At 42.7% G+C, this 24,464-nt stretch overlaps 1 protein-coding gene across 2 annotated transcripts; it reads left to right on the top strand.

Annotated features, from left to right (window-relative positions):
- Positions 1–32: 32 nt before the first annotated feature.
- kcnc4 (potassium voltage-gated channel, Shaw-related subfamily, member 4) lies at positions 33–23,201 on the top strand. 2 transcript variants are annotated; one of them, XM_072450068.1, is made up of 4 exons: positions 33–659; positions 9,949–10,849; positions 11,911–12,084; positions 22,491–23,201. In XM_072450068.1, the coding sequence occupies exons 1-4, from the start codon at positions 33–35 to the stop codon at positions 22,541–22,543; spliced, it is 1,755 nt and encodes a 584-aa protein (XP_072306169.1). In that variant the 3' UTR covers positions 22,544–23,201. The 2 variants fall into 2 exon arrangements, with proteins under 2 accessions (XP_072306169.1, XP_072306170.1); XM_072450069.1 differs by having other exon boundaries at positions 9,949–10,840.
- The last annotated feature ends 1,263 nt before the right edge of the window (positions 23,202–24,464 follow it).

Raw genomic sequence — 24,464 nt, forward strand, 5'->3', positions numbered from 1 at the left:
CCCTTAGTCCCAGTCCAGATCCTGGTGCAGAGATGATCAGCTCCGTGTGTGTGTCTTCTTACCGAGGCCGCAAGTCCGGCAACAAACCTCCATCAAAGTCATGTTTAAAGGAGGAGATGAAATGCGTGGAGGACTCGGAGAAAATCATCATCAACGTGGGTGGCACGCGGCACGAGACGTACAAGAGGACGCTCCGGACGCTGCCGGGCACGCGGCTGGCCTTCCTCGCTGACCCTGACCCGGACTCTGAACATGCCCCCGCAGCAGCGCCGCCGACAAACTCCGAGCTCTTCTTTGACAGACATCCCGGCATTTTCGCGTATGTTCTGAACTATTACCGCACCGGGAAACTGCACTGTCCGGCGGATGTGTGCGGGCCGCTGTTCGAGGAGGAACTTGCATTTTGGGGGATTGATGAGACAGACGTGGAGCCGTGCTGCTGGATGACGTACCGCCAGCACCGGGACGCAGAGGAGGCGCTGGAGATGTTTGAACCTCCAGAGCCGGAGGACTCTGAAGAAGACCGGGATGGGCCCCGCAGGTTCGGCATTGAGGACTGTCCAGACCGGTCCAGGAGCTGTGGGCGCCACTGCTGGCGCCACTGGCAGCCAAAGATCTGGGCCCTCTTCGATGACCCCTACACATCCCGGGCTGCAAAAGTGAGTCTGCACCACAAAGCATTATTATCTGCTTTGCACACGGAGAGTTTCCATATCTTTTTATACAAACTGTCAGGTCCCAGTGCTGGAGTCAATGGATCACGAGACAAGTGCAAAGACATTTACTGAACATCTGAAAATCTTTTACAACTTTTCGCCATCCTTAAGGCGACCAGCATCAACCCTCATAGAAATACATTCCATTTATTATTGATGTGTTGGCATGAGTAGCATACATTTAGTCATGAACCATTTCTCTAATGGCCTCTAAAGGAGATGTCTTCTTGAACAACATACTATAGACCGTTAATGCTCTGTATCACCTATAGCTTTGTCTTCATGAAAGATGTACATGCACATCTCTCTTGGTCGTTCAGTTTGCCAAAAGAGCAGTGTATTCAGTTTGGGTTCAAATATGCAGCAGACAAAAGTGAAAAAGCAGTTTCACAATGGAATTGCAATGACAAGTGCACCCACACATGTCCAGTGTTTGCTCTCAAATGCCCTTAAAACACTGCAGCCGTCAGTCACAGTAAAAGGCTCGGAGCTGGGAAGCATGAAGTCAGCGTTAAAGTACCACTGTGTTTTATATTTATACCAATGAAGGTCTGGACATGTTAGCTCTGAGTACTTTTGTTCACCACAGTGTTTAAGTGTTTAACCACTAGGCTGAAGATGAATCTTAATCAAATCTGATCACAATCAATACATTACAAAGAGAGCAATTATATAATTTACCTACTTTACTATTACAAACTATTGCTAGAAAAACAACTGTAGATTTCCCACTTGAGTATTGGGATGTCAAGATGAATTTATTGATTCTTAATCCTGACGTTTCAGATCTCAGGTATAATCATAAGAACTAAAAAAAAAGATAGTGTCAAATTCATATTCAAAAATAAGTTTCATCATAGTAAAGTAAGTAAACACCCAAATGTCAAGTGCTTTTTGTGTCACAGAGGGATGATAATCTTAAAGACAATGTGGACGAAAGACTTTGTCCACGGTGTGAATAATTATCGTAAAACTGTGATGTTTCTTACTCACCAAATTTGATCCTGTGACATCTGCACTTATCTACAGTTGATTTGCCGGAAGATGATACACAGTGTTGCAGAAATAACCGTGCCCTCACTACGTTCAGGGGACATAATCTGCAGAGTGTGTAATGGCCGTGCAACAAATGCAGTTACAAAGGAGGGAACATCCGTCTGAAAGAGCTGGTATCGGGTATCACTGAGCGCTGTGGAAAGGGCTCCAGGCATTCATTTGTGCAAAAATATAAATATACATTTAGTTGGGGAAAAAAAACTGGAGAGTAGCTCTGGTTTCTGTAGCTGGGTGAAAGGGATGTCGAAATGTTTATTTAAGCGGATGGTCCAGATGGTAGAGCAGCTGACATCTCTGAGTCACAGCTGCCGCCAAAGACCTGCTCTTGCTGTCGGCCATATTTGTACTGGAGCTAAACTTTGTGTGGTATCGAGAAGTGTTTTTGTCGCAGTTGCGGTCGCGGCGTGGCACATTGTCCACTAAAACATTATCCACTGTTATCAAATCACTCCAATATATTATGCGTTCGCACATCCGGGAACTTGTGCAGTGGCAACCGAGTCCGCCATTTTGAAAGGGGCACAACAGCACGTCGACTACATACGAAATCCAGGAATTAAGAGGCCAAAATGCCAAAAACCTGCTGCGTTCTGTTACGACATTGCTCTGTTGACTGACTGAAATTATAGCTTTGTCGTGTACCTTAGTTTGCCGTTATCGTTTAAAGAATCAAAGTATTCGTAGCTCATTATGCCGTAGAAAAAGAATGCAGTCGTGTTGTTTTTTTTAATATCGCGTGCCCCTTTTAAAATGCCCGCTATGGGGAAGTCCCGGCTGTATAACGTCACCGCGAACGCATGTATTAGAAAAAGGCGTGAATAATGTTTGTGTCACTATTTAGCACTTGTGTCGCAACGTTGGTTGTTTTGGCGCCTTTTCTGGTTCAAAGGTTTGCTCAGGTCACTCCAAAAAAGCCAATTTATTACATTAAATAAATTCGTTAACCCTAATTGGAATTATTCGTGTTTCCCAGGTTGAAAATCAAGGGTATAAATGACAATACAGAGCGTACGTGCTTTTCTCTGCAGTAAAACCCTGATGGTAAATGGTAGTATGCTGACTCTTGTAACCCATATCAACAAGGAGAGAAATGCAGATGCAAAAAGTAAAAAAAACAACTTGATATTTTGGCATTATTTACAGCTTTAGCTATAGTTTGCGAATGAAATGATTGGTCTTTCCCTGCTGTGTGTTTGCAGAGAGGCTCGGAGTGGGACACCTTCCCTCTGTCTCTGACTTTGCACACAGGCCCTTGGTTTGCTCTGTGATTGTGTAATGTGATAATGTGACAGGATTCTGACTAAAAGGAAATGGTTTAGAAAGAAAGGGAACACAGACTTATTTCACAGGGACACAAGTTGCATTCAGGTTTTAAATGGTTTAGACATTAAAGCAGAGTTTTGGGGTGCATTCACAAACACCACATTATTATTGGGACTAAACAAAACTAAACCCAGGACCACACACGGACAAGGCCAAGGCGAAACCAGGACTAAAACAGGGCCAAATCCTGTCCACAGCAGAATCTTAAGTGAATACAAGTGAATACCAGTGAATAAAAAGATCTAAAACTAAAACGGTAAAAGTTCCCCATTCTGTTGTGCGCCCGTCCTGAGGTGCACCCGTCCTGTCGCGTGCCCGTTCTGTCGTGCTCCCGTTCTGTCGTGCGCCCGTCCTGTCGTAGTGCCCCTCCATTATCTCCTAATGCAACATTTCATTAATTTGTGAGCCCACTGTAATTAATCACTGCTGTGCTAATGGGCTTCAACTGTTCTCAGCCACGACCAATTAAAACCTCTGTCTTCCCCACAGACGCCGCTCCCACCTCCACAATCAATGTGTCTCAGTTATGAAGGAAGTGGAGGTGTGAGAATCTGAGCAACTATCTTTATCCAGGCTTAACTTCCTCAGCAATTAGTAAATAATTTAAGTTGAGTAATTAATTATATTATTGGGTAGATTTCAGATCATGGATTAGGGTAGTCCTTAAAAATATATTTTTGGTCCGTTGACTTGGGACATGTAAATGTATATTTTCTCATTGCCTACAGAGCCATCTGGGCAGTAGAACAGGCACAGAGTGTCACACATGGCAGAGGCTACAGTTTGAGTAGTTAATCCTGTTTGTTTTTTCCTTTATATAGTTTCTTACAATACAATACTTAAAATGATTAACATTTTAAAGATTGGTCGACTAGTTGGTGGATTATAAAGCTTAGCCTTAATTTATCCTTTTTTCATTGAGTCCAAAGGCAGAAAGTGGATGTGAACGCTGTTGGAGCAGATCTGACACCTCAGTGTTGGATTGAAACACATTTGATTTCTCACGCTTCATCAGGACACTCTGAATCAGGAGTGAATGAGCACAAACAGAGATGTGATCCGCTGTGATTAGGTCTGTTTCTGTGAGATTTCTGCTCAGATTAGATTGTTGCCTCGCTGCCAGATTGTCTACATTAAGAGGTCTGTGCACAGATGAGAGTTTGCAGATGTTTATGAGAGAGAAAAAACAGTTGGCTTGAGCAATGTAGTAAATGTATTCTTGAGTGTGTGTATCATAGGGTTGACAAAAAAGAAAGATAAATAATAGTCAAATTAATGCCCGGTTACTTATCAAGACTAAAAGTAGTATTTAAACTAGATTAATCATTTAAACAAGTTCTGAAACTTAGAGACCACATGATCATTTTAAAGAAACTATTATGAATCAATCAATATCATGGTGGTATCCAAACTGGCATCAAGGACACAAGGACACAAGGACACAAGGACACAAGGCCTTTTCTAATTCCAAAATAGAGTGTGACATTTTAGTCTCATGACAACATTAGAGTGTTATGTTACAGCTGTATGTATCTTCTGTACATCTGGGTCATTTAAGTTTTGAAAAAGGCTGTGTAAAGGTGTTTGAATGATCAAATCATCTTAATAAATATTTCATTGTTAATAATACCATATGAGGATGTGTGAAACAAATGTCAGAGTGAAAATGAGTTCCTATCAGAGCAGGTGAATAAAACTTTGCGTTTGCATCAACTACATTGTCATGGTTTTGTCTCCCATCATGCAATGCTGCACCACTTCTCTGTATTAACAGCATGAGTCACCGTTTTGATTTTAGCATTGAAAGATGGGACAATAATTGGTGCCAATATTGAAAATATTTGAGTCGCACAAGAAATATTGTAGCTTTTCTTGATAGAAAATGTTTCAAAAGTAGTTGTCCAGTTGACGATCTTTGCAACCTTTTCTGCCATGGGCCATTCCAGGAATGAGAGATTACATCGACTCTTTTCTAAGGCTTTTCTAGTGCTCCAAAGTCTATCGTTTGAAGAAGATTGTAAACGGACTGTTTAGTCATAATATTTTGATCAAATCTTATCTTCATGCTTATCCATTTTACTTTTACGCACATCCTTACTTTAGTAATCTAGATTTTGATGTCGTTTTTGGTTCTGTTGTGAGGAGGAATTACCTCTATTATTTGTAGTTTAATAGTCAAGCTCCATATTTTCTGTTGTCTTTCTTGTTTCCATCACTTACAATAATTCGGATCCTAAAGTCAGTGCAGTGAAAGCTGTTGGTGTTAAGTCTATCAAGTTGATATTTATTCTTCAGATTTTTTTCCATTTCTAATGGAAATAGGTGACCAATCATTATATTCACATTATCGTGAAATAGTATTACTGTATTTCAATTACACAAAATTGTCCTTTTGTTTATTTTTGTGTTGAACATACCTGGTGTTTGATTTACTGTCGTGTCTTGGTCCTCCAGTCGCTTCTGCCTTTTACTTCTTCGTGTGTGTCCCTTAGTGCACTTGTATAAATTTGAGGGTCTTTTACTTCCTCTTCCCTTTTTGCAAATCAAAGTGTCCTTTTGATATTATTTTGTCTTTATTTGTCACTGTTTATAATATATTGTTTTATTTAAGTTTATATTGTGCTCTGATGTTGTATTGCATATTGTTGTGAACATAATTGATGGGTGCTAACTCCATTGTCGTCTCTCGGGACGACACATGTTGATTTTGCTGTTTTTATGTTGACCAGATCTTTGTGGTGCCTCCAAAAGTTCAACTGTGTCCCGTGGCTACTCTAAGCACCACAAACATAAAGTCTACACAACGCAGTACACACTGGTCACACAAATACTGAATGATGTGCTAATTTTTATAGTGACATTTTCAAGTTCAATTTAGCTTGAATTATGTTGAGGAAAAATGATGGTGCAGTTCTACACGGCCATCATAGAGTCCATCCTCACCTCCTCCATCACCTCATGGTACACTGGAGCCACAGCCAGGGACAAACAGAGACTACGGCGCATTGAGCGCTCTGCTGGCTGCAGACTTCATCTCTGCAGGACCTGTACGTCTCCAGGGCTCTGGGACGAACAGGTCAGATCACAGCCGACCTTTCTCACCCTGGACATGGACTATTTGAGGCAGGAGGCCACTCCCCTCAGACAGGAGGCCACTCCCCTCAGGCAGGAGGCCACTCCCCTCAGGCAGGAGGCCACCCCCCTCAGGTAGGAGGCCACTCCCCTCAGGCAGGAGGCCACTCCCCTCAGGCAGGAGGCCACTCCCCTCAGGCAGGAGGCCACTCCCCTCAGGCAGGAGGCCACCCCCCTCAGGTAGGAGGCCACTCCCCTCAGGCAGGAGGCCACTCCCCTCAGACAGGAGGCCACTCCCCTCAGGCAGGAGGCCACTCCCCTCAGGCAGGAGGCCACTCCCCTCAGGCAGGAGGCCACCCCCCTCAGGTAGGAGGCCACTCCCCTCAGGCAGGAGGCCACTCCCCTCAGACAGGAGGCCACTCCCCTCAGACAGGAGGCCACTCCCCTCAGACAGGAGGCCACTCCCCTCAGGCAGGAGGCCACTCCCCTCAGACAGGAGGCCACTCCCCTCAGACAGGAGGCCACTCCCCTCAGGCAGGAGGCCACTCCCCTCAGGCAGGAGGCTATGGTCCATCCGGACCAGAACCTCCCGCCATAAGAACAGTTTCTTTCACTCTGCCGTTGGACTCATGAACACTTCTCAAACACTGTCACTTAAACCATAATTTAATTATTAAGATCTACAGATAATAAATTCAGATTTGTCTGGAAGCTGATTCCACTGTCTGAGGGTTAACGTTTTTCAAGGTTTTTCCAGTCATTTTGACGAGCACTGACCGCAGGTGCCCATCATTTCAGACCGTAAACACCCACATAAATGTCATATGGCGCAGATGCAGGACTCGTGTGGTGTGTCCTAAGTCTTTGGGGTCCTCTGGAGTGAGCGCCTTTTCCCTGATGGGACTGTGCTACTCAACAGTCTCATGGAAACTGTCAGTCTGCTGAGACCAACACGGAGTACACTTGTTTGCTCAGTGGGAAAATCCCTAATAACTTATTACTATTATTTTTATTATTCATTATTATTTTGTTTTGATTGTATTTATTTATTTATGTTTGTATTATTATTTGTATTATTATTATTATTATTATTATTATTATTTTAGGTCATTACCTCATTTACTGTAATTATTTTTTTCTAACTTTAATTCAACTGAGTGATATATGAGTTCACAAAAAAACCCAGCTCATGTTTAACCAGCTGGAACATCACAAAGGCCCAACAATTAGACTTCAGTAAACAATAGCACGCATGATTAGCACATGATGTACAGGCTGTTGTCCGTCTGCCGTTCGGGTCACGCAGACACATATTTTTGACCTGATCTGACAGCTCATTCCATCTAAAATGTTTACACAGTGAGGAATACACAAAACCTCTTATTACAATGCATTTGCAATTAGCTATAGCAATACCAAGACCAATGAAAGCAGTGGTATAGTCTGCAACATGCCAAAAAATCGATAAATAAAATAAAATAAATCTATATTGAATTAATATATTATGTCATGTTTTCCACAGTTTAAGTAATTCTCTTAAAATATATGCAAAGCAAAACCATATCACATTTATTTATAATCAACATTGCATTTTTTAGTGGAAAAACTAAATTATCATTAGATTGTGAGTACACTGATGCCCTTTTGAACATACAGTGGTGGTTATGTATAAATTGTATGTGTTACTATTATGGACGCTCCTGCTGGATATAGATGTCTTCTTTTTGCCTTTATGGGGGCACGTCTTCTCCCAGCATGATTCAAGGTGCTGTTCAAGGGTGTAATTGGTTTGAAATTGCGCTGTTGTTTTCCAAGAATATTGTTATGGCTCTCCTGTGAACCAAAAGCTTTTAAAACGAAGTGAAAAAAGATGCAAGGACTTCAATTACTTCTCCTCAAATTGCATGTAAAAGCATTTAATTATCTGTCAAGTCAGGAGGCGAATGATGACAGTTAACCCAGGGAAACGGTAGCATTTAAAACGGGAGTCCTGTCCTAGTGCATGACTCTTTGGTGGCTCTCTGATATTTTCTGCTAAAGGTTTCCACCAGCCTGGGGGTATTTTAGATACAGACCAACAACTGAGCTACAATGAAGAGCTACTGTAACGCGTCTTACATTGAATTTGAAATGGGATTAAATCAGTGTGGCCAAAATTGGTGATTGAATCAACTTTTGCACGTTTCTCAGAGTCAGCGACTAGTTTTGTTTAAAAAGTGTCTGCCCTGTTAAGGTCTGGATATGTAACAGCATCATTAGAGACTACACTGTTCTGCAGTGGCGTTGATGCGTAGAAATAAAAGCACAGGTAGTCAATTGTTCGTTTTGGAATGCGTTTGAAAAATTGTATACATACAAGTAAAGTAGTTTTTGAAGTTCCCTTGAAATTAATCTTATACTTTGAACTAGCCTACACTTTGACATAAGTGTTAAATTCTTAAGTCCATCCTGCGAGAAATCTGCTCTGTCCAAAGCCAAGCTAATAGAAAAAGAGCTTTAGGTTCACATTGTCATGTTTCAACAGATTCATATTGGGACAGTCCAAAAGTATCTCCACTATCTTAAGTGAACCATTGAAAGGAATAATAGAGGATTTTTCGCCGATTTGAGAACTCAAGCGACTGTTTGTCCCTTTTTAAAAAGTGCGCATGCGCGCACTGACCCCTGTGCGGAAGCACACAACAGCCCGACTGCTACACGTGCGTTTGTTTATCAGCGCGACAGATCGCATCACATCTCTCGTCTCTTCTGAGCTCGAACTCAGTCTTTCGCTGTCGTCATTTTGTACTTTACACTGAAGGAACTCTCTAAACACACACCGGCACATCAACCACACATGCGCAGCCAGGGAAACGTGCTACTATCCGGGGAACGAGGCTGCAGGTGTGCAGTAGGTGCGTCCTATGATTGACATGTGAATGAACTACCCGGCTGTCCACGCCACAAGGAAATGAGACTCAGATTTGACGCCAAAAAATCCTCCATAATTCCTTTAAGTGAATCAAAGAGGACTGCGAGTGGTCTGGCTTGCTTTTGGCTTTTGGAACGCTTTAGCGTGAGATGCTTGAATAAGAGAGAACACATGCACACTCAGGCCAAAACCAGATGGCAAAAAGCAAATTCAAACAGAAAAGAATCCTTTCTTGTGAAACGTGATTTGGTGAAAAACTCAACATTTTCAGTGATGATAATTAATTTGTTGAGACGGCAGACAAAACATGGCTAACGCACGATAGTATCTGCTATTTCCTCTTTAGCGACGCACAGCCCTTGAGTCAATACCAAAAATAGGCAATATATCTGCAGTCCATTATGCATCGTTATGAAGAAAAAGTATAATTCAGGTACAATTTAGGTTTTATTTATTTAAAAAACATGTTACGTTTGAGTGACGTCAGCTGCTCACGTCCTCTGCGAGCCAGAGCCTGAGCTTTGAGACTTCACTTCACCATAAACAGAACCGTTGCAAAGCGATCTAAAGTGAACAGGCCTGGGGCGCCAGGCAAAACGTGGCTTATGTAATGTTTCTGGTTGAGGGTTTGCCGCCTCCTTCTCTCCATGGAGATATAATTGCTTTCCATTGAACAGTTCAGACTTAAACCTACGTATCTGTAGCTGACAGGTCAGAACTGTGGAGAAAAAACATGTAACTGAACAAAAATGTTATGCTATACTCAACAAAGGTTGTGTTGTAGGTTAGAGGATAGGATTCACACAAACACTGTATCTTCCTAGTCTTCTTCAGCCTTTTCTTACACTTTGCTCTGTCTGTCCTCTGCAGGTTGTGGCCTTGACCTCGCTCCTTTTCATTCTGGTTTCCATCACAACCTTTTGCCTGGAGACCCACCAAGCCTTCATTGAAATCAAGACCATCACGGAGCAGGTGGTCCGAGACAACGTGACAGTGGAGGTGGAGCGCCATGAAGTCATCACCAACCCGGCCCTGACTGTGGTGGAGGGCGTGTGCGTCGTGTGGTTCACCTTCGAGTTCCTTGTTCGGATCATTTTCTGCCCCAACAAACTGCTCTTTGTCAAAAAAACCCTCAACATCATTGACTTTGTGGCCATTTTGCCGTTCTATCTTGAAATGGTTCTCTCAGGGCTGTCCTCAAAGATGGCAAATGACATCTTGGGTTTTCTCAGAGTTGTCAGATTTGTCCGTATTTTGCGGATTTTCAAGTTGACGCGTCACTTTGTCGGGCTTCGCGTACTTGGACATACTCTAAGAGCCAGCATCAATGAGTTTCTCCTCCTTGTCATATTTTTGGCTCTTGGCGTGCTGATTTTTGCTACAATGATCTATTACGCAGAACGTATCGGCGCCCACCCAAATGACCCCACTGGACACCACCACACAAATTTTAAAAACATCCCCATCAGCTTCTGGTGGGCAGTGGTTACTATGACGACACTGGGGTACGGAGACATGTACCCGGAGACGTGGCAGGGCATGATCGTGGGGGCTCTGTGCGCTCTGTCCGGGGTGCTCACCATCGCCATGCCCGTCCCGGTTATCGTCAACAACTTTGGCATGTACTACTCGCTGGCGATGGCCAAACAGAAGCTTCCGAGGCAGAAAAACAAGCACAACCCGAACCCGGACACCAACAGAGACACCACCCAGACCGACACCTGTCCTCTGGCGACAGACGAGAGCAGAAGGACCCGCTCAGGTGAGAGGGGTGGGCAAAACATCTTTTTGAGTATCTCAAAAATTATATTCAAATGATAATTTTGCAATGCATCAGGAAAATTAACTAAAAAAGTGCTGAACAATCACTTTATACTCTTGTTTGGGAGATTACACTACACATCTATACTCATTGTAATTGATATTCTAGTTTTGATTATCTCCAAAAAAACAATTATAACATTTTCCTAAATATCTCCCACCACACTCAGATGAGAGGGGCACTCAAACACTCGTGAGGGCTTGACATGGTTCCATGTTTTAACTCCAGTATCTGAACAAGGCTCTTTATATGTGAAAATATGTGCAGTGTAAATTCAAGTTCTATAAACTAAACAATGGCTTAAAGCATGTTATTGTTATTGTTGTTAATGTTCCACAGTATGGCATTATAATCTAGAGCATATTCATTTAACTGCAGTTTATCTTTTTTTTTGCTCCTGCTTGTCTAAAATAATACATATTTTCTAATCTATTCAATAAAAAAACAACCCTTAAAGTGTTTTTGTACATATAAACATGATTACGCTTTGTCAGTTTTTAGCAGTATGAAATTGTCTATAAGTTTGATAATATGAAACACCATCACTAATCAAAACCTTCCCTTTGTTTTTGTGGCACTTATTAACATTTAATTATTATATGAAATATGTTGTATAGTTAATGTATGAGACATATAGCTTAACTCGGGTGATGACAAAAACAAATGTTTCTGTTAAGAATTGCAATCTGACTGATCCTGAATAATAATTATAAGAGAAAACTGGAGTATAGCAACAGCAGCAGGAAACCCATCAACCATGAACACAACTGTGTGTCTTTTAGTCGACGTTTATCATGTTTTATTCGAGTGCCCCGAGTGTGACAGTGACAGAAGTGCTGCGTGTATAAACCTGACATATGACTCCCATTTTATCAATAACAGGCCAGGATTCAATTATTCTCCATAACGTCTCCATCACATTTAATCTTGCTACAGAAAAGAAAAATCACCTGTATGGTTTTGTCTGTGCTCTCATGGGACGCAGTAAAAGCTTTGACTCTTTCCTGTAGGTTCCATACAGAACGGCGATGCGCTGGCCCCTTCAGAGGAGGAGGGCTGCAGCCTGACCCAGCCGTTGTCCCCAATTGAGAAGTGGTCCCTGCGCTCCTCAAGAACCCGGGACAAAAACAAACTAGAGACCACCTGCTTCCTGCTCACCTCTGACAACTCCAGCGTGCGCACCGGTAAGGCACCGCCGAGAAAAGGAACGCTGAGGTATCTGACTGAAATGGCATCCTTTTATTTTACCGCAATTGAGAAACGAAATAAGCAGCGTGTAAAGCAGAGCGCCTCCAAAACATTTTCTTGAGGGGCAGATTTTTTTAAGAGGGCTTTTGTGTACAATGCATCACCCATTTTGACACAATTCATGGTCGCACCAAATATCTTCAACACTTGATCTGTTTACAATAATCATATCAAAGCGGCTATTTTAGATTTTTGTGAAAATAAAGTACAAAAAGCACCTTGTTCTGCTAAATCACCAATCCAGTCCTGAACCAGAACTAACATAGAATTAAACCAGGTCTAAAGCAATATCAAAACCAGCTCTACTGCAGATTTAAACAAGAACTAAACCAGGACTAAACCAGGACTAAACCAATAAACAAGAGGAAAAATATAATTTTGGGCCACGGGCCAATCAGATCGTTTGAAAGCCTTGATCTGGCCTGGAGTAAAATAACAACAACAGTTTAATTACAGTTCAGGTTTTTAACATTATTTTTACATTTTTGGTGCAAACTCTTATCACTGGAAACAAATTATTCATCTGGCAATCCTTGAATTTAAAAGTTCACTGTGTAACATTTTTCTAGTGGAGGATGTGCCACCTTCCTGTCTCCATGGAGATGTTATCTGGAATATTACATGAATAACATTTTTTTTACATATCTTGCATTCATTCAATTTAACACAGAAACTTAATGCTGTGAGAGGGCTCATTTCTCCACAGATCTGACTTGTAATTTAGCCTGGTGGCTTGTCTCCATAGAGATAGCCATGTTTAACGCTGTAGTGCAGACAAAGCCATCACATCTCCTTTGACACAAGCAGGTTTCAGACCCTCCACCAGAAAAGTACACAGTGTACCTTTAATACAATGTTCGCGTCAAACTAACCAAACCTCCAAGATCCTGGGAGAGTGTCTAAAGGTGTGAACATAACGTCATTAGCATAACTTATCTGAAATATAAAGAGACATAGGAATAAAGGCAGTTACAGGTTGTCAAAAGTATACAATTGATACTAATCAATACTAAATCAAAGATCATAGATGCTAATTTAAGCAAGAATCAATTCTAGAAAATAAATCACATGAACGGAACCAGATTTGACCACAGCATAACATAAAGAAAGTACTATTATTTTGTGTTGATAGTGACAGTTTATTGTGTGTGTCAAGCCCATCCCTTAGTATCAAAATTGAGTTTGACTGTCGTGACAACACTAGTTATTGCATCACTCAGGATTGTTGTAGTTAGAGGTGAAATGAGTGTTTTGTACATAATTAGCTGGTGCTTTAGTTCTTTGGCCCAAATTCCCACACAAACCACTGTCCACTGAACATCTGCACGTGGATTTACTTTCCCCGTTCTTCCTCTCGAACAAAAGCCAAGCCAAAGTGACGTGGACACATCTCATTAGTCCATCAGTGTGTAAGAAAAACAGTACATAAATGGAGCACTTCTGTTGCTGTGAGGATGAAGCCATTATGAGGAAATTGTATTTGGACGTGTTTCTCCTAAAAGCCCTGTCAACTCTGAATGTGTTTACTGTTGTGGATGGAAGGGGGTAATGGGGCATGTTTGGACTTAGAGACGTACAAATGGTAAGTCATATATATATATTATGCCCTGAATGAAACCGATACATGGGAATAATCTGTACAATCAATAGTTTATGTAGATTTTAGATCAAATGTTAAGGGAAGACACTGCAGAACAGGAACATCACTTAAATGCATGTGAATCATTTTCTATATATTACTTATATAAAGGGAAGACAATTGTTTATTCATATTTCAGTGTTTGAATACAATACAACACAATACAATATGAGTAAAAACTAACTGCTAAATTGCTGAGACGTATACATTTGAAAAAGGGATAGAGCCAGGTTTAAATGTCTTGCTTCGTTTTGCTGATATATCAAATTCCCAAAAGAATTACATGGAAGATTTTGGATACCGTATAAACTAGCTCTGAAAATGTGTGTAAAAATTCTAATTTTGCCTCGTTTTTTAGTGAATTGACTAAATCAGGCTTAGAATTAGATATCAACCCATCTTTTTGTATGAGCTGTCACAATCTTGTTCACTACAAGTTTGTAAAGTTTGGTGTGTTGGTGCCTCTTTAAGGGCTGATTTTTAGGTCTCTTTGGTCTCTTTTTTTTTTTCTTTTCCCCCCACATATATATGGAAAAAAACATCAAAATGAAACGAAACAACATTTGCATTCCTTATATTTTAATTAACTGACATGCACATCAAATTAATGGAGAAAATCTATTGTGGGAGAATAACCAGGGCAAGAGAAGCCTCCATATTGTATTTTCCAGCAAGCGTTTGGTGAACACGAGGGGGATGAGCTAAACCAGAGCGCCTCAGAATGAATCTTTGTGTGACAAATAGGAGCAACTAATTGAATCACAAGTCAGTGCCTGGTGGAGTATGTTGATAATAAGAACCCAGTCTATTACAGGCAAATATCACACATGCGGTACACGCTTCGACACGCGTTACCTTCAAGCTCCACATGCCTGGAAACTCAGGTTGTTTTTTTGTGAACAGAAATCAGAAAGAAAGTAGTGCTGTTATTTTATATTTGACATTGTGTTTAGCCGCATGAGAGAAATGCTGACTTCTTAATAAGGGTTAAAATAAGGGTTAAACTTTGTGCAGAGGAAAATTAAACCTTCATAACCCCTGAATAAATGGACATTTTTGTTACATGAATTATGTTACATGGATGTAAACAGCTCTGCTCTGATATTCACAAACTGAGACTGCATTGTGGTTCCCCTTTGCTGTGTCTCTCTGTGCCTTTTAGTGTAAAAGTGATATTGTAAAATTAAAATTGCATTATAAATAAAATATGTCTATGGATGAAGTCAAAAGGTTCGTTGACGGTTATCACTGGCTATGGTTTAACGCACCAAAAATACTAATAATACTAATAATAATAATAATAATAATAATAATAATAATAATAATAATAATAATAATAATAATAATAATAATAACTTTTATTTATATAGCGCTTTTCAGTGACCCAAAGACGCTGAACATATATAAAAAAAAGGGGGGGTATTTACAGACAGGGGGGGACAACACGTACAATACACATTAATATACAGATAAAATGAACAAGACAGAAGAAGTAGAGAGAAAAAGATGGGGATGTAACAGGGGGTAGAAGAGTAGGCAATGGGGTAGAGGAGGCTAGGGGTAGGGGAGGTCATAGGCTTGGGTGAAGAGGTATGTTTTTAGGCGGAATTTGAATGTTGTGAGTGAGGGAGAGTGGCGGACAGGTTGGGGGAGGGAGTTCCAGAGTCGGGGTGCTGTTCGGGAGAATGCTCTGTCGCCAAAACTTTTGAGTCGGGATGTTGGTGCAGTCAGGGTGAGAGAGGAGGAGGATCGGAGACCTCGGGAGGGGCGGTGGGGGATGAGGAGGTCAGACAGGTAGGGTGGGCAAGGTGGTGAAGAGCTTTGAAGGTGAGGAGGAGTATTTTAAAGTTTAAACGCTGCTTGATGGGGAGCCAGTGGAGAGAGCGGAGAACGGGAGTGATGTGTTCACGGGACCGGGTGTGGGTGAGGAGGCAGGCAGCGGAGTTTTGGACCATTTGGAGTCTGTGGAGGGAATGGGAGGAGATGCCAGTGAGGAGGGAGTTGCAGTAGTCGAGGCGGGAGGAGATGAAGGCATGGATGAGGGATTCAGCAGCGGGAGGGTGAGGCAGTGTCGGATTTTGGCGATGCGGCGGAGGTGAAAGTATGAGGTCTTGACGATGTGGCTGACATGGGGAGTGAAGGAGAGGGTGGGGTCCATGATGACACCGAGATTGCGTACCAGGGTAGAGGGGGTGATGGTCGAGGTGTCGATGCTGAGTGAAAAGGGACCAGTTTTATTGAGAGCGGATTTGGTGCCAATGAGGAGGAGCTCTGTTTTGTCACTGTTCAGTTTGAGGAAGTTGAGAGTGAGCCATGATTTTATTGTAGAGATGCAGGTTTCGATGTGGCTGAGGGGAGGGTTTTGGGTGGATTTGGTGGTGAGGTATATCTGGGTGTCGTCAGCGTAGCAGTGAAAGTCCAGGTTGAGTTGGCGGAGGATGTGACCAAGGGGGAAGATGTAGCAGATGAAGAGGAGGGGGCCGAGGACTGAGCCCTGGGGGACCCCCTGCGTTACTGGGGAGAGGGTGGATGAGTGACCGGAGAGGGAAATGAACTCTTGCCTGTTGGTGAGGTAGGATGTGAGCCAGTCGAGTGCAGAGCCCTCAACACCCAGTTGGCGCAGCCTTTGTAGGAGGATGGAATGGTTTATAGTGTCAAAGGCTGCGCTGAGGTCTAGTAGTAACAGGATGTTGAGGGCCCCGGAGTCTGCAGAGGTAAGGAGATCGTTGAGTACTTTGACCAGGGCTGTTTCAGTGCTGTGAAGTGGGCGGAAGCCAGATTGGAGGGGTTCATAGAGGTTGTTTGACTGGAGGTGGGTGTGAAGTTGGGCGGCGACGATGCGTTCCAGCGTTTTTGAGAGGAACGGCAGGTTGGAGATGGGGCGGTAGTTGGAGAGGTTGGCGGAGTCTAGGGTGGGTTTTTTGAGGATGGGGGTGATGGAGGCCAGTTTGTAGATGGAAGGAACATGGCCGAGGGATAAAGACTGGTTGAAGAGGGTGGTGAGATGGGGGATGAGAGCAGGGAGGCAGGCCTTGGTTAGAGTCGTTGGGAGGGGGTCGAGAGAGCAGGTGGTGGTTTTGGAAGCGGTGATGAGGTCTATGATATGAGAGGAGTTAACAGAGGAGAAGGTGGTGAGGGGAGGGAAGGGTGGGTGGTCAGGGAGAGGGGGGGGGCAGGGGTGGGGGTGGTGATGGAGTTAATGGAGACGGCAGTCATGGAGCTGTTGATTTTGGAAATTTTGTCATTGAAGGCAAGGAGGAAAGAGTTGCAGAGGTCAGGAGAGGAGGGTGGAGTGATGTCCGGTGGCTGGAGCAGCTTGTTGACGGTGGAGAACAGGGTGCGAGGGCTCCGGTGGGAGCTGTTGATGAGGGTGGAGAGGTGGGCAGATTTGGCGGCTTGGAGAGCGTCACGGTAGGAGGAGATGTGTAATTTGAAAGCTTCGGCGTGGACGGTGAGGCGGGTTCTTTTGAGGAGTCGTTCGAGTTGGCGGCCAGTCTGCTTCATGGTGCGGAGTTCAGGGGTGTACCAGGGGGCGGGGTTGATGTATGAGACGGAGGAGGTTTCCCAGGGGGCTAGGGAGTCAAGGGAGTCGGAGAGGGTGGTGTTGAGCATGACAGCATAGTCGTCGGGGGAAGAGGGGGGGGGGGGGGGGGGAAGTCAGGGGGGAAAGCAGAGGATATGAGCTGGGAGAGCGTGAGGGGGTTGACTGACTTGATATTGCGGTAGGTGATGGTGCGTTTTTTGGGGTTGTGGGGCGAGGGTAGGGGGGCGGAGAAAAGGATGCAGAGATGATCAGAGAGTGGGAAGGGGAGGGGGTGGGGCTTAGATATGGGTAGGAGAGAGGAACAGACTAAGTCCAGAGTGTGGCCTTTGGTATGGGTGGGGAAGTCAATATGTATGTTATAGCAAGGGCTATGTCTTCCCTGCACAAGCCGACTACACCAACAAAAGCCCCACCACCCATCCCCCCTCGCCTCTCACCTGGTCCCAAACTCTCCTTGGCTACAAATGCCCCACCACCCATCCAACCTCGCCTTTCACCTGGTATCTCCCATAGCTAGGATGCACTGGGTCTCAGCGTTGCCGGGACTTATTGTCACATTAAAAATTAAACCAACCCGGGGCCCTATGTAAAAAGAGCCCCCCCTAGTGCTATTTCTGTAGTCACATCATCACACAGATGGAAAAACAAAATGCGAGTCAGGCCCAATCTGAGAAATGTGATTCATATTCCCTGTGAAAAGATAAAGCCCAGTCTCACTGAAACTAGTCTGAAACTTGCTGTGCTAAATGTCAGATCCTTATGTAACAAATCTCTCTTAATTAATAATTTTATTTCTTTTTATAATCTTGATTTTATGTTTTTAACTGAAACATGGCTTGACAAAAACACAGGAAATGTAGTTCTGATAGAATCTGCTCCACCCAACTTTAAGTTTGAATCTGAAACACACATCTGAGAAAACAAAAAAGGGGGTGGAGTCTGTGCTGTCTTTAGAGATGAAATAATTACCCGCAGGTTGTCTTTTGGGGTGTTTTCATCATTTGAGTATGTATCCTTTAAAATGGAGCTAAAACGGTCTCCATCCATTCTCTTCATTGTTTTATACAAGCCTCCCCAGCACTGCCAAAGTTTTCCCACAATGCAAAAAATTACCCTAAAACCACCAAGACACTTAGAGCTAACTCACTTTGCACCAGTAACTGACAAAACTGTCCATGAGATCATCACCAGTCTGAGTTCATCTACATGCTGCCTTGATGTGTTACCCACCAGATTTCTAAAGTCTGTGCTGAACAGTTTGTTAGCACCATTCACTCACATAGTTAACATGTCGCTTCAATCTGGAACATTCCCAATGTCTTTGAAAACTGCGGTCATAAAGCCTCTCCTAAAGAAGAGCAGTCTTGATGCCGCAGTACTGAGTCATTACCGGCCCATCTCTAATCTACCATTTTGGGGCAAAGTCCTTGAAAAGGTTGTTTACCAACAGCTCACAGATTTCCTCTTAATAAACAACTCATTTGATGTTTTTCAGTCAGGTTTTAGACCTCATCACAGCACTGAGACTGCTCTTGTCAAGGTGACAAATGACATCCGCCTGAACACTGACACGGGCAAAGCCTCAGTCTTAATTCTGTTAGATCTGAGTGCTGCTTTTGACACTGTCGATCATGGGACCCTCTTACAGAGACTAGAGGACTGGGTGGGCATCACTGGCACTGCCCTAAACTGGTTAAGGTCCTATCTGGAAGACAGGAAGTACTTTGTTGAAATTGGTAGCTGTGTCTCAGACCACATGACCCTGACCTGTGGAGTGCCCCAAGGGTCAGTCCTGGGTCCCCTTCTGTTCAACCTCTACATGCTGCCGTTAGGTCAGTTGATACGCAGTGAAAATGTGTCCTATCACAATTATGCAGACGACACTCAGATCTATGTTTATCGGCAGGTGACTATGGACCAGTAGATTCACTCTGTCACTGCATCCAACAGATCAGTGTGTGGATGCAAAACAACTTTCTCCAGCTGAACTCAGACAAGACTGAAATAATCGTTTTTGGCCCACAGAAACAAAGAGAAAGTGTTAGCGGTCACCTCCAGAGTCTCGCTCTAAAACCTACAAACCAAATTAGAAATCTGGGGGTAATAATGGACTCAGACTTGAACTTTAATAGCCACGTCAAATCAATAACATCAGCAGCTTTTTACCATCTAAAAAACATTGCCAAAATCAAAAATATTCTGTCAAAACCAGATTTAGAGAGACTTATCCACGCGTTTGTCTCCAGTAGATTAGACTACTGTAACGGCCTGCTCACTGGCCTCTCCAAACGAGCTGTAAAACAGCTGCAGTACATCCAGAACGCTGCTGCTCGGGTCCTGACCAGAACCAGGAAGTATGATCACATTAGTCCTGTTCTCAGATCTCTGCACTGGCCCCCTGTGGCTCAGAGAATATACTTTAAAGCAGCTCTGCTTGTGTACAAGTCTCTCCATGGCCTAGCACCAAAGTACATCTTGGATATGTTAGTGCCATATGAACCATCTCGGACTCTGAGGACCTCAGGGACCGGCCTCCTGCTGGTGCCCAGAGTCAGGACAAAACATGGGGAATCTGCGTTTCAGTTTTATGCAGCTAAAATCTGGAACAGTCTTCCTGAAGATGTGAGACAGGCTTCTACTCTGACAATGTTCAAATCTAAGCTAAAAACAGTTTTGTTTAGCTGCGCATATGACTGAAAGGATTTTTTTCTTTGCACTCTTCTCTTTTGTTTGTGATTTTATTAGTTTAGAAAATCAGTTGGATTGATATTTTTTAATTTAGTTAATTTTATTGTAGTTAATTTTTATCTTTGCACTCTTCTCTTTTGTTTGTGATTTTATTAGTTTAGAAAATCAGTTGGATCGATAATTTTTAATTTAGTTAATTTTATTGTATTTCTGTAATGTCTTTGTGATTTGAATGCATTTTTCCTGCTGTGTGAAGCACTTTGAATTGCCTTGTGTGTGAAATGTGCTCTACAAATAAATTTGCCTTGCCTTGCCTTGCCTATGTTGGGTGAGATGGAAGCAGTCCAGGAGAGAGAGGAAGTCGGATGTCAGTGGGGCGTTGGGGCAGTCAATGTGGATGTTGAAGTCACCAGTGAGTAGGAGGCGGGCAGAGAGAGAGGATGCGATGGTGAGGAGTTCAGACAATTCAGTGAGGAAAGAGGGGTGGGGCTTTGGGGGACGATAGATCAGGATAGCGGTGATAGAGTTGGGGAGGGAGAAGGCGAGGTATTCAAATGATGAGATGGATGGAAGGTTGAGGTTCAGTTCAGTGATGGATGTAGATTTTTTATGAATAACAGCAAGACCTCCCCCACGCCCGGAGAGGCGGGGTTTGGCAGTGTAAGTGTAGTTGGAGGGAGTGGCTTGGTTGAGAGCATAGAAGTCCAGGGGCTGTTGCCATGTTTCACAGAGGAGAAGCAGGTCAATGTTATTGTCCAGTAGCAGTTCAGATATAACAGGTGATTTGTTGGAGAGGGAGCGGCAGTTCAGCAGTGCAAGGGAGATGGATGGGGGCGCGGAGATGGATGGGGGCGCAGGGGTGGGGGGGCGGAGGTTGCTGAGGTTGGCAGTGCGGCAGGTGGGGGTGACGGGGGGGCGAAAACTAGTCCAGAGTGAGGGGATAGGTGAGCCGTCGTTGGAGTGTTGGTTATGGGAGAGACCAGAGCCCCTGTGGATGTAGCGGGGCCGGCGAAGGATCCCAGCTGAGCTAGCTGCAGAGGCAGCAGCAGCTGGGAGACGGTGGTTATGGTTGAGGAGGTGAAGGTCAGCAGCGGTGTAGGTGAGTAGGCGAGAAGTTGGTGGAGCGGTGGCCTGGAGGCGCGGGAGTGATAGTCCGACGAGGAGATGGAACGTAGCAGCAGATGAGAGTAATCCAGTTAGTATGTTGGCGGTGGCTAGAAGCTGGTTAACTAGAAGATGGTGGGCAGAGAGTTGTGAAAAAGCAGCAGTGGACCGGGTGTTGAAGCTGGTGGAGTGAGTGGCGTTGGTTGCCCCAGACCTTGTCTGCACGGCAGGGAGGCCCCGCGATACCATGACGGACCTCAGCAGGTGTTAAGCCAGCTGTTAGCTGGCGGCTAGGGCAGTAGATAGTCCAGGAGTGAGGGAGGAGATGAGTGATGGACGGTGCAGTAATGTCCGATGAAGTTAAGGAACAGGGATGTAGACAGAAGACAACACAGAGACGCGGGAACAAAACAAAACAATGGAAACGACTAACAAAACAAAGACGTTGGGACAGAAGCGGCAGTCCACATACTAGACGCCGGCGTTGCTCTAGCCCAATCAAGACGCATTTGAGTCCAGTTTTGTGACCAGATCGCTCCCGTCTGTGGAGCGGGAAAGCAGAGAAACGGGGCTGTACCTTGGTTGTATGGGGCTGCTTTTCTCCGGGTGGAGCCGGTGCCCCGCTCTCCGTGTCTGCTCCTGTGGCGGGCTGGGGCCACACCTTCGCCCAGGTACAGACCTCCGGGGCGGCGGGTGCGGGAGCGCGGAGCCGGTGTTCGGGTGTTCTGTGTTATCTTAAAATTCTACTTTGTCTTCCAATAATAACAATTACTCAATGTATTGATCAACTGACACATGACACCAGGGGTTTTTGATGATCAGATTTCTTGTGTATATTTAAACACACTCTTAATTATTGGGTAATCTTAATATTGTACAGGCAGTTATCTGATTTTTCTGGTTGTGTAAAGACGGTACCAGAAAGGACCAGGATGTAACTCCACAGTCGTGAGTGTGAACCACAGCTGTAAATAGTGTTGAGTCGGTCTCCTGTGGACGTGTGACAGGCCATGTTTCATTACGACATGGGACAAGGTTGTGGAGGAGCAGTAGTGGATGTATTATAACCTGTCCTCCGGAGAGACGTTTGGACTCATGCTTTTAGTCTCCATTAACAACATGAATGCTCAAAGCAAGTTTAAATAGAGGGTGTAGTATTTCATGTCCATTTTTAAAATTGTATTAGTATTATTATTATTACTATTATTTGTATTATTATTTGTATTATTATTATTATTTTATTATTATTATTATTTTATTATTATTATTATTATTATTATTATTATTGTTATTATTATTATTGTTATTATTATTATTATTATTATTATTATTAGATAGCACTGAGTTGTTCATGTCTGTCTCCATAGATAGCTGTGTTGGCGGTAACTTCTCCCAGTCTGAAATGACCACTCTGACCTGATGGTTCCTGATGGTTCCTGATGGTTCCTGATGGTTCCTGATGGTTCCAGATGAACACCGCTCAGAGGGGCCAAAGGTTCTCTGGGTCTACTCTGGATCCATTCAGGACTTGTCTCAACACACACCGGATGAAAGGAATCATTTACATTGCAGATTTGTATGTGTGCATCTATATAAATAATAATAGTTATAAATGATCTGTATTTGTTTTATAATGTTGCAATGTCTAACTCATGTCGAATTGTCTTGAAATGCATATCTGAATTGAGGGAATGTATTTGTAATTAACATTTAACAAACATGACTTCTCTGTGTTTTCAGATAAACAGAGCTTTTACTCTTATTACAAAACTATTATACATGACGGTCAAGGCGATTATCCAATCAGAAAGCAGAATGAGAACATGAGTCTGTCATTTGAGTTTGCCGTTCTTATGACTAAAACCAGTGGGTTTAGACTGATCAATTCCTTATTTCTGTTGTACACTGAGATTTTTAAAATACATTTTAATTAAATAATGGTTGAAATAATGTGTATTTTGACTATTTGATTAAATAATGCCACTGTCTTTGTTATAACATTGTTTTCGATTGATGTATTTTAGAGTATGTCTAGTCCAGATAATTTGATTATCTAAGTACAGCTACAATATATATATATATATATATATATATATATATATATATATATATATATATATATATATATATATATATATATATATGTATGTATATATATATATATATGTATGTATATATATATATATATATATATATATATGTATGTATATATAATTATTATTTTTTTATAGTCGACTAGTCACGATTAGTCAATAATCATTGGAGCTCTACTGGAAGCCCAGGTTCCGCTGTGACTGGTCACTTTGTTACACCAGCCACACACACAACTCCATTACTGCCTTACTTTTCTGAATGTCTTTTGTAAAACTATGAAGTCTTGGTTCTTATAGATTTGTACTGCCATTATTACTGTGAATAAGTTTTAATTTTCAAAGATGGGTCAAGAACATAAACCCAAAAATAACAATGTTTTTAATACTTGTAAAATAATGAAAATGAGCTACATGAGTGCTCTTTTTCGCTCTGTGGAGTTGGACCAATCATTGAGTACATTCTGATGCCCATTAGTAACACAATCACATGTGCCTCATGTTGAGTAATGATGTCGTGTAAAGTCATGTCATTTAGACCTGTTCCTGGAGGAAATAAGGTTTATTTACCGTTTATGTAACAATAATATATGTATGAAAATATTAGGGCTACACAACTGAAAAAATTAAATATTTTTTTTGGTAATGATATGATTGATTATATTTATGTACATTTTTAAATAAAACGTTCATACTGAGAATCATAATTATCAACACAACCATCACTTGAACAGGACCAAGTCAACCCACTCTTTAAGTACATTTTGTCTGATATAGAGTAATACATTTAATACATTTGTGATATGTCTTGCAAGCCTATAAAAGCTCAACGCTGACCATCGTGGCCTTATGTTTAATGACGTGTTTTGTTTTTGTCAATGCTGTGGTCAGTATTATTAGTGAGCACAGCTATGTAGCAAATGTAATGGCTCTTTCCTTTCTTTATTGTACCACCACGCTTATGCCCTTAACTGTTAATGAGAGAGGATTATTTTGATATTTGGCCCGCTCAGCCTCACTTCCTGTTTCCACCGCGTGTGTAGATGGTGTAGATGGTATTATGGGGAAGCACAGAGGTGTCGGGTTTTCTGCTCTATACATTTGTGATAAATGTGAGAGGACTGGGATCCTATGCAGAAACAAAATAAAATGAATCTATTTGTGTTTTTAAAGTCTTGTTTCTTATTTACTAATTGCACATTTTTGATCGATACCCTTTGCACGGGTTTTTGTTTGGTGCCACTTATAGTA

Source organism: Eucyclogobius newberryi, unplaced genomic scaffold (assembly GCF_026437365.1).
Source record: "Eucyclogobius newberryi isolate DKJ021-1_F unplaced genomic scaffold, fEucNew1.0.hap1 SCAF_17, whole genome shotgun sequence".
Lineage (NCBI taxonomy): Eukaryota > Metazoa > Chordata > Actinopteri > Gobiiformes > Gobiidae > Eucyclogobius > Eucyclogobius newberryi.

What these genes read in the sequence shown, in the direction of transcription:
- kcnc4 (XM_072450068.1), top strand. Translation starts at nt 33, where the DNA reads ATGATCAGCTCCGTGTGTGTGTCTTCTTACCGAGGCCGCAAGTCCGGC. An exon ending in GACCCGCTCAGGTGAGAGGG is followed by an intron (nt 10,850 to 11,910) that starts GTGGGCAAAACA and finishes TCTTTCCTGTAG; the next exon opens with GTTCCATACAGAACGGCGAT. An exon ending in CAACTCCAGCGTGCGCACCG is followed by an intron (nt 12,085 to 22,490) that starts GTAAGGCACCGC and finishes CTGTCTCCATAG; the next exon opens with ATAGCTGTGTTGGCGGTAAC.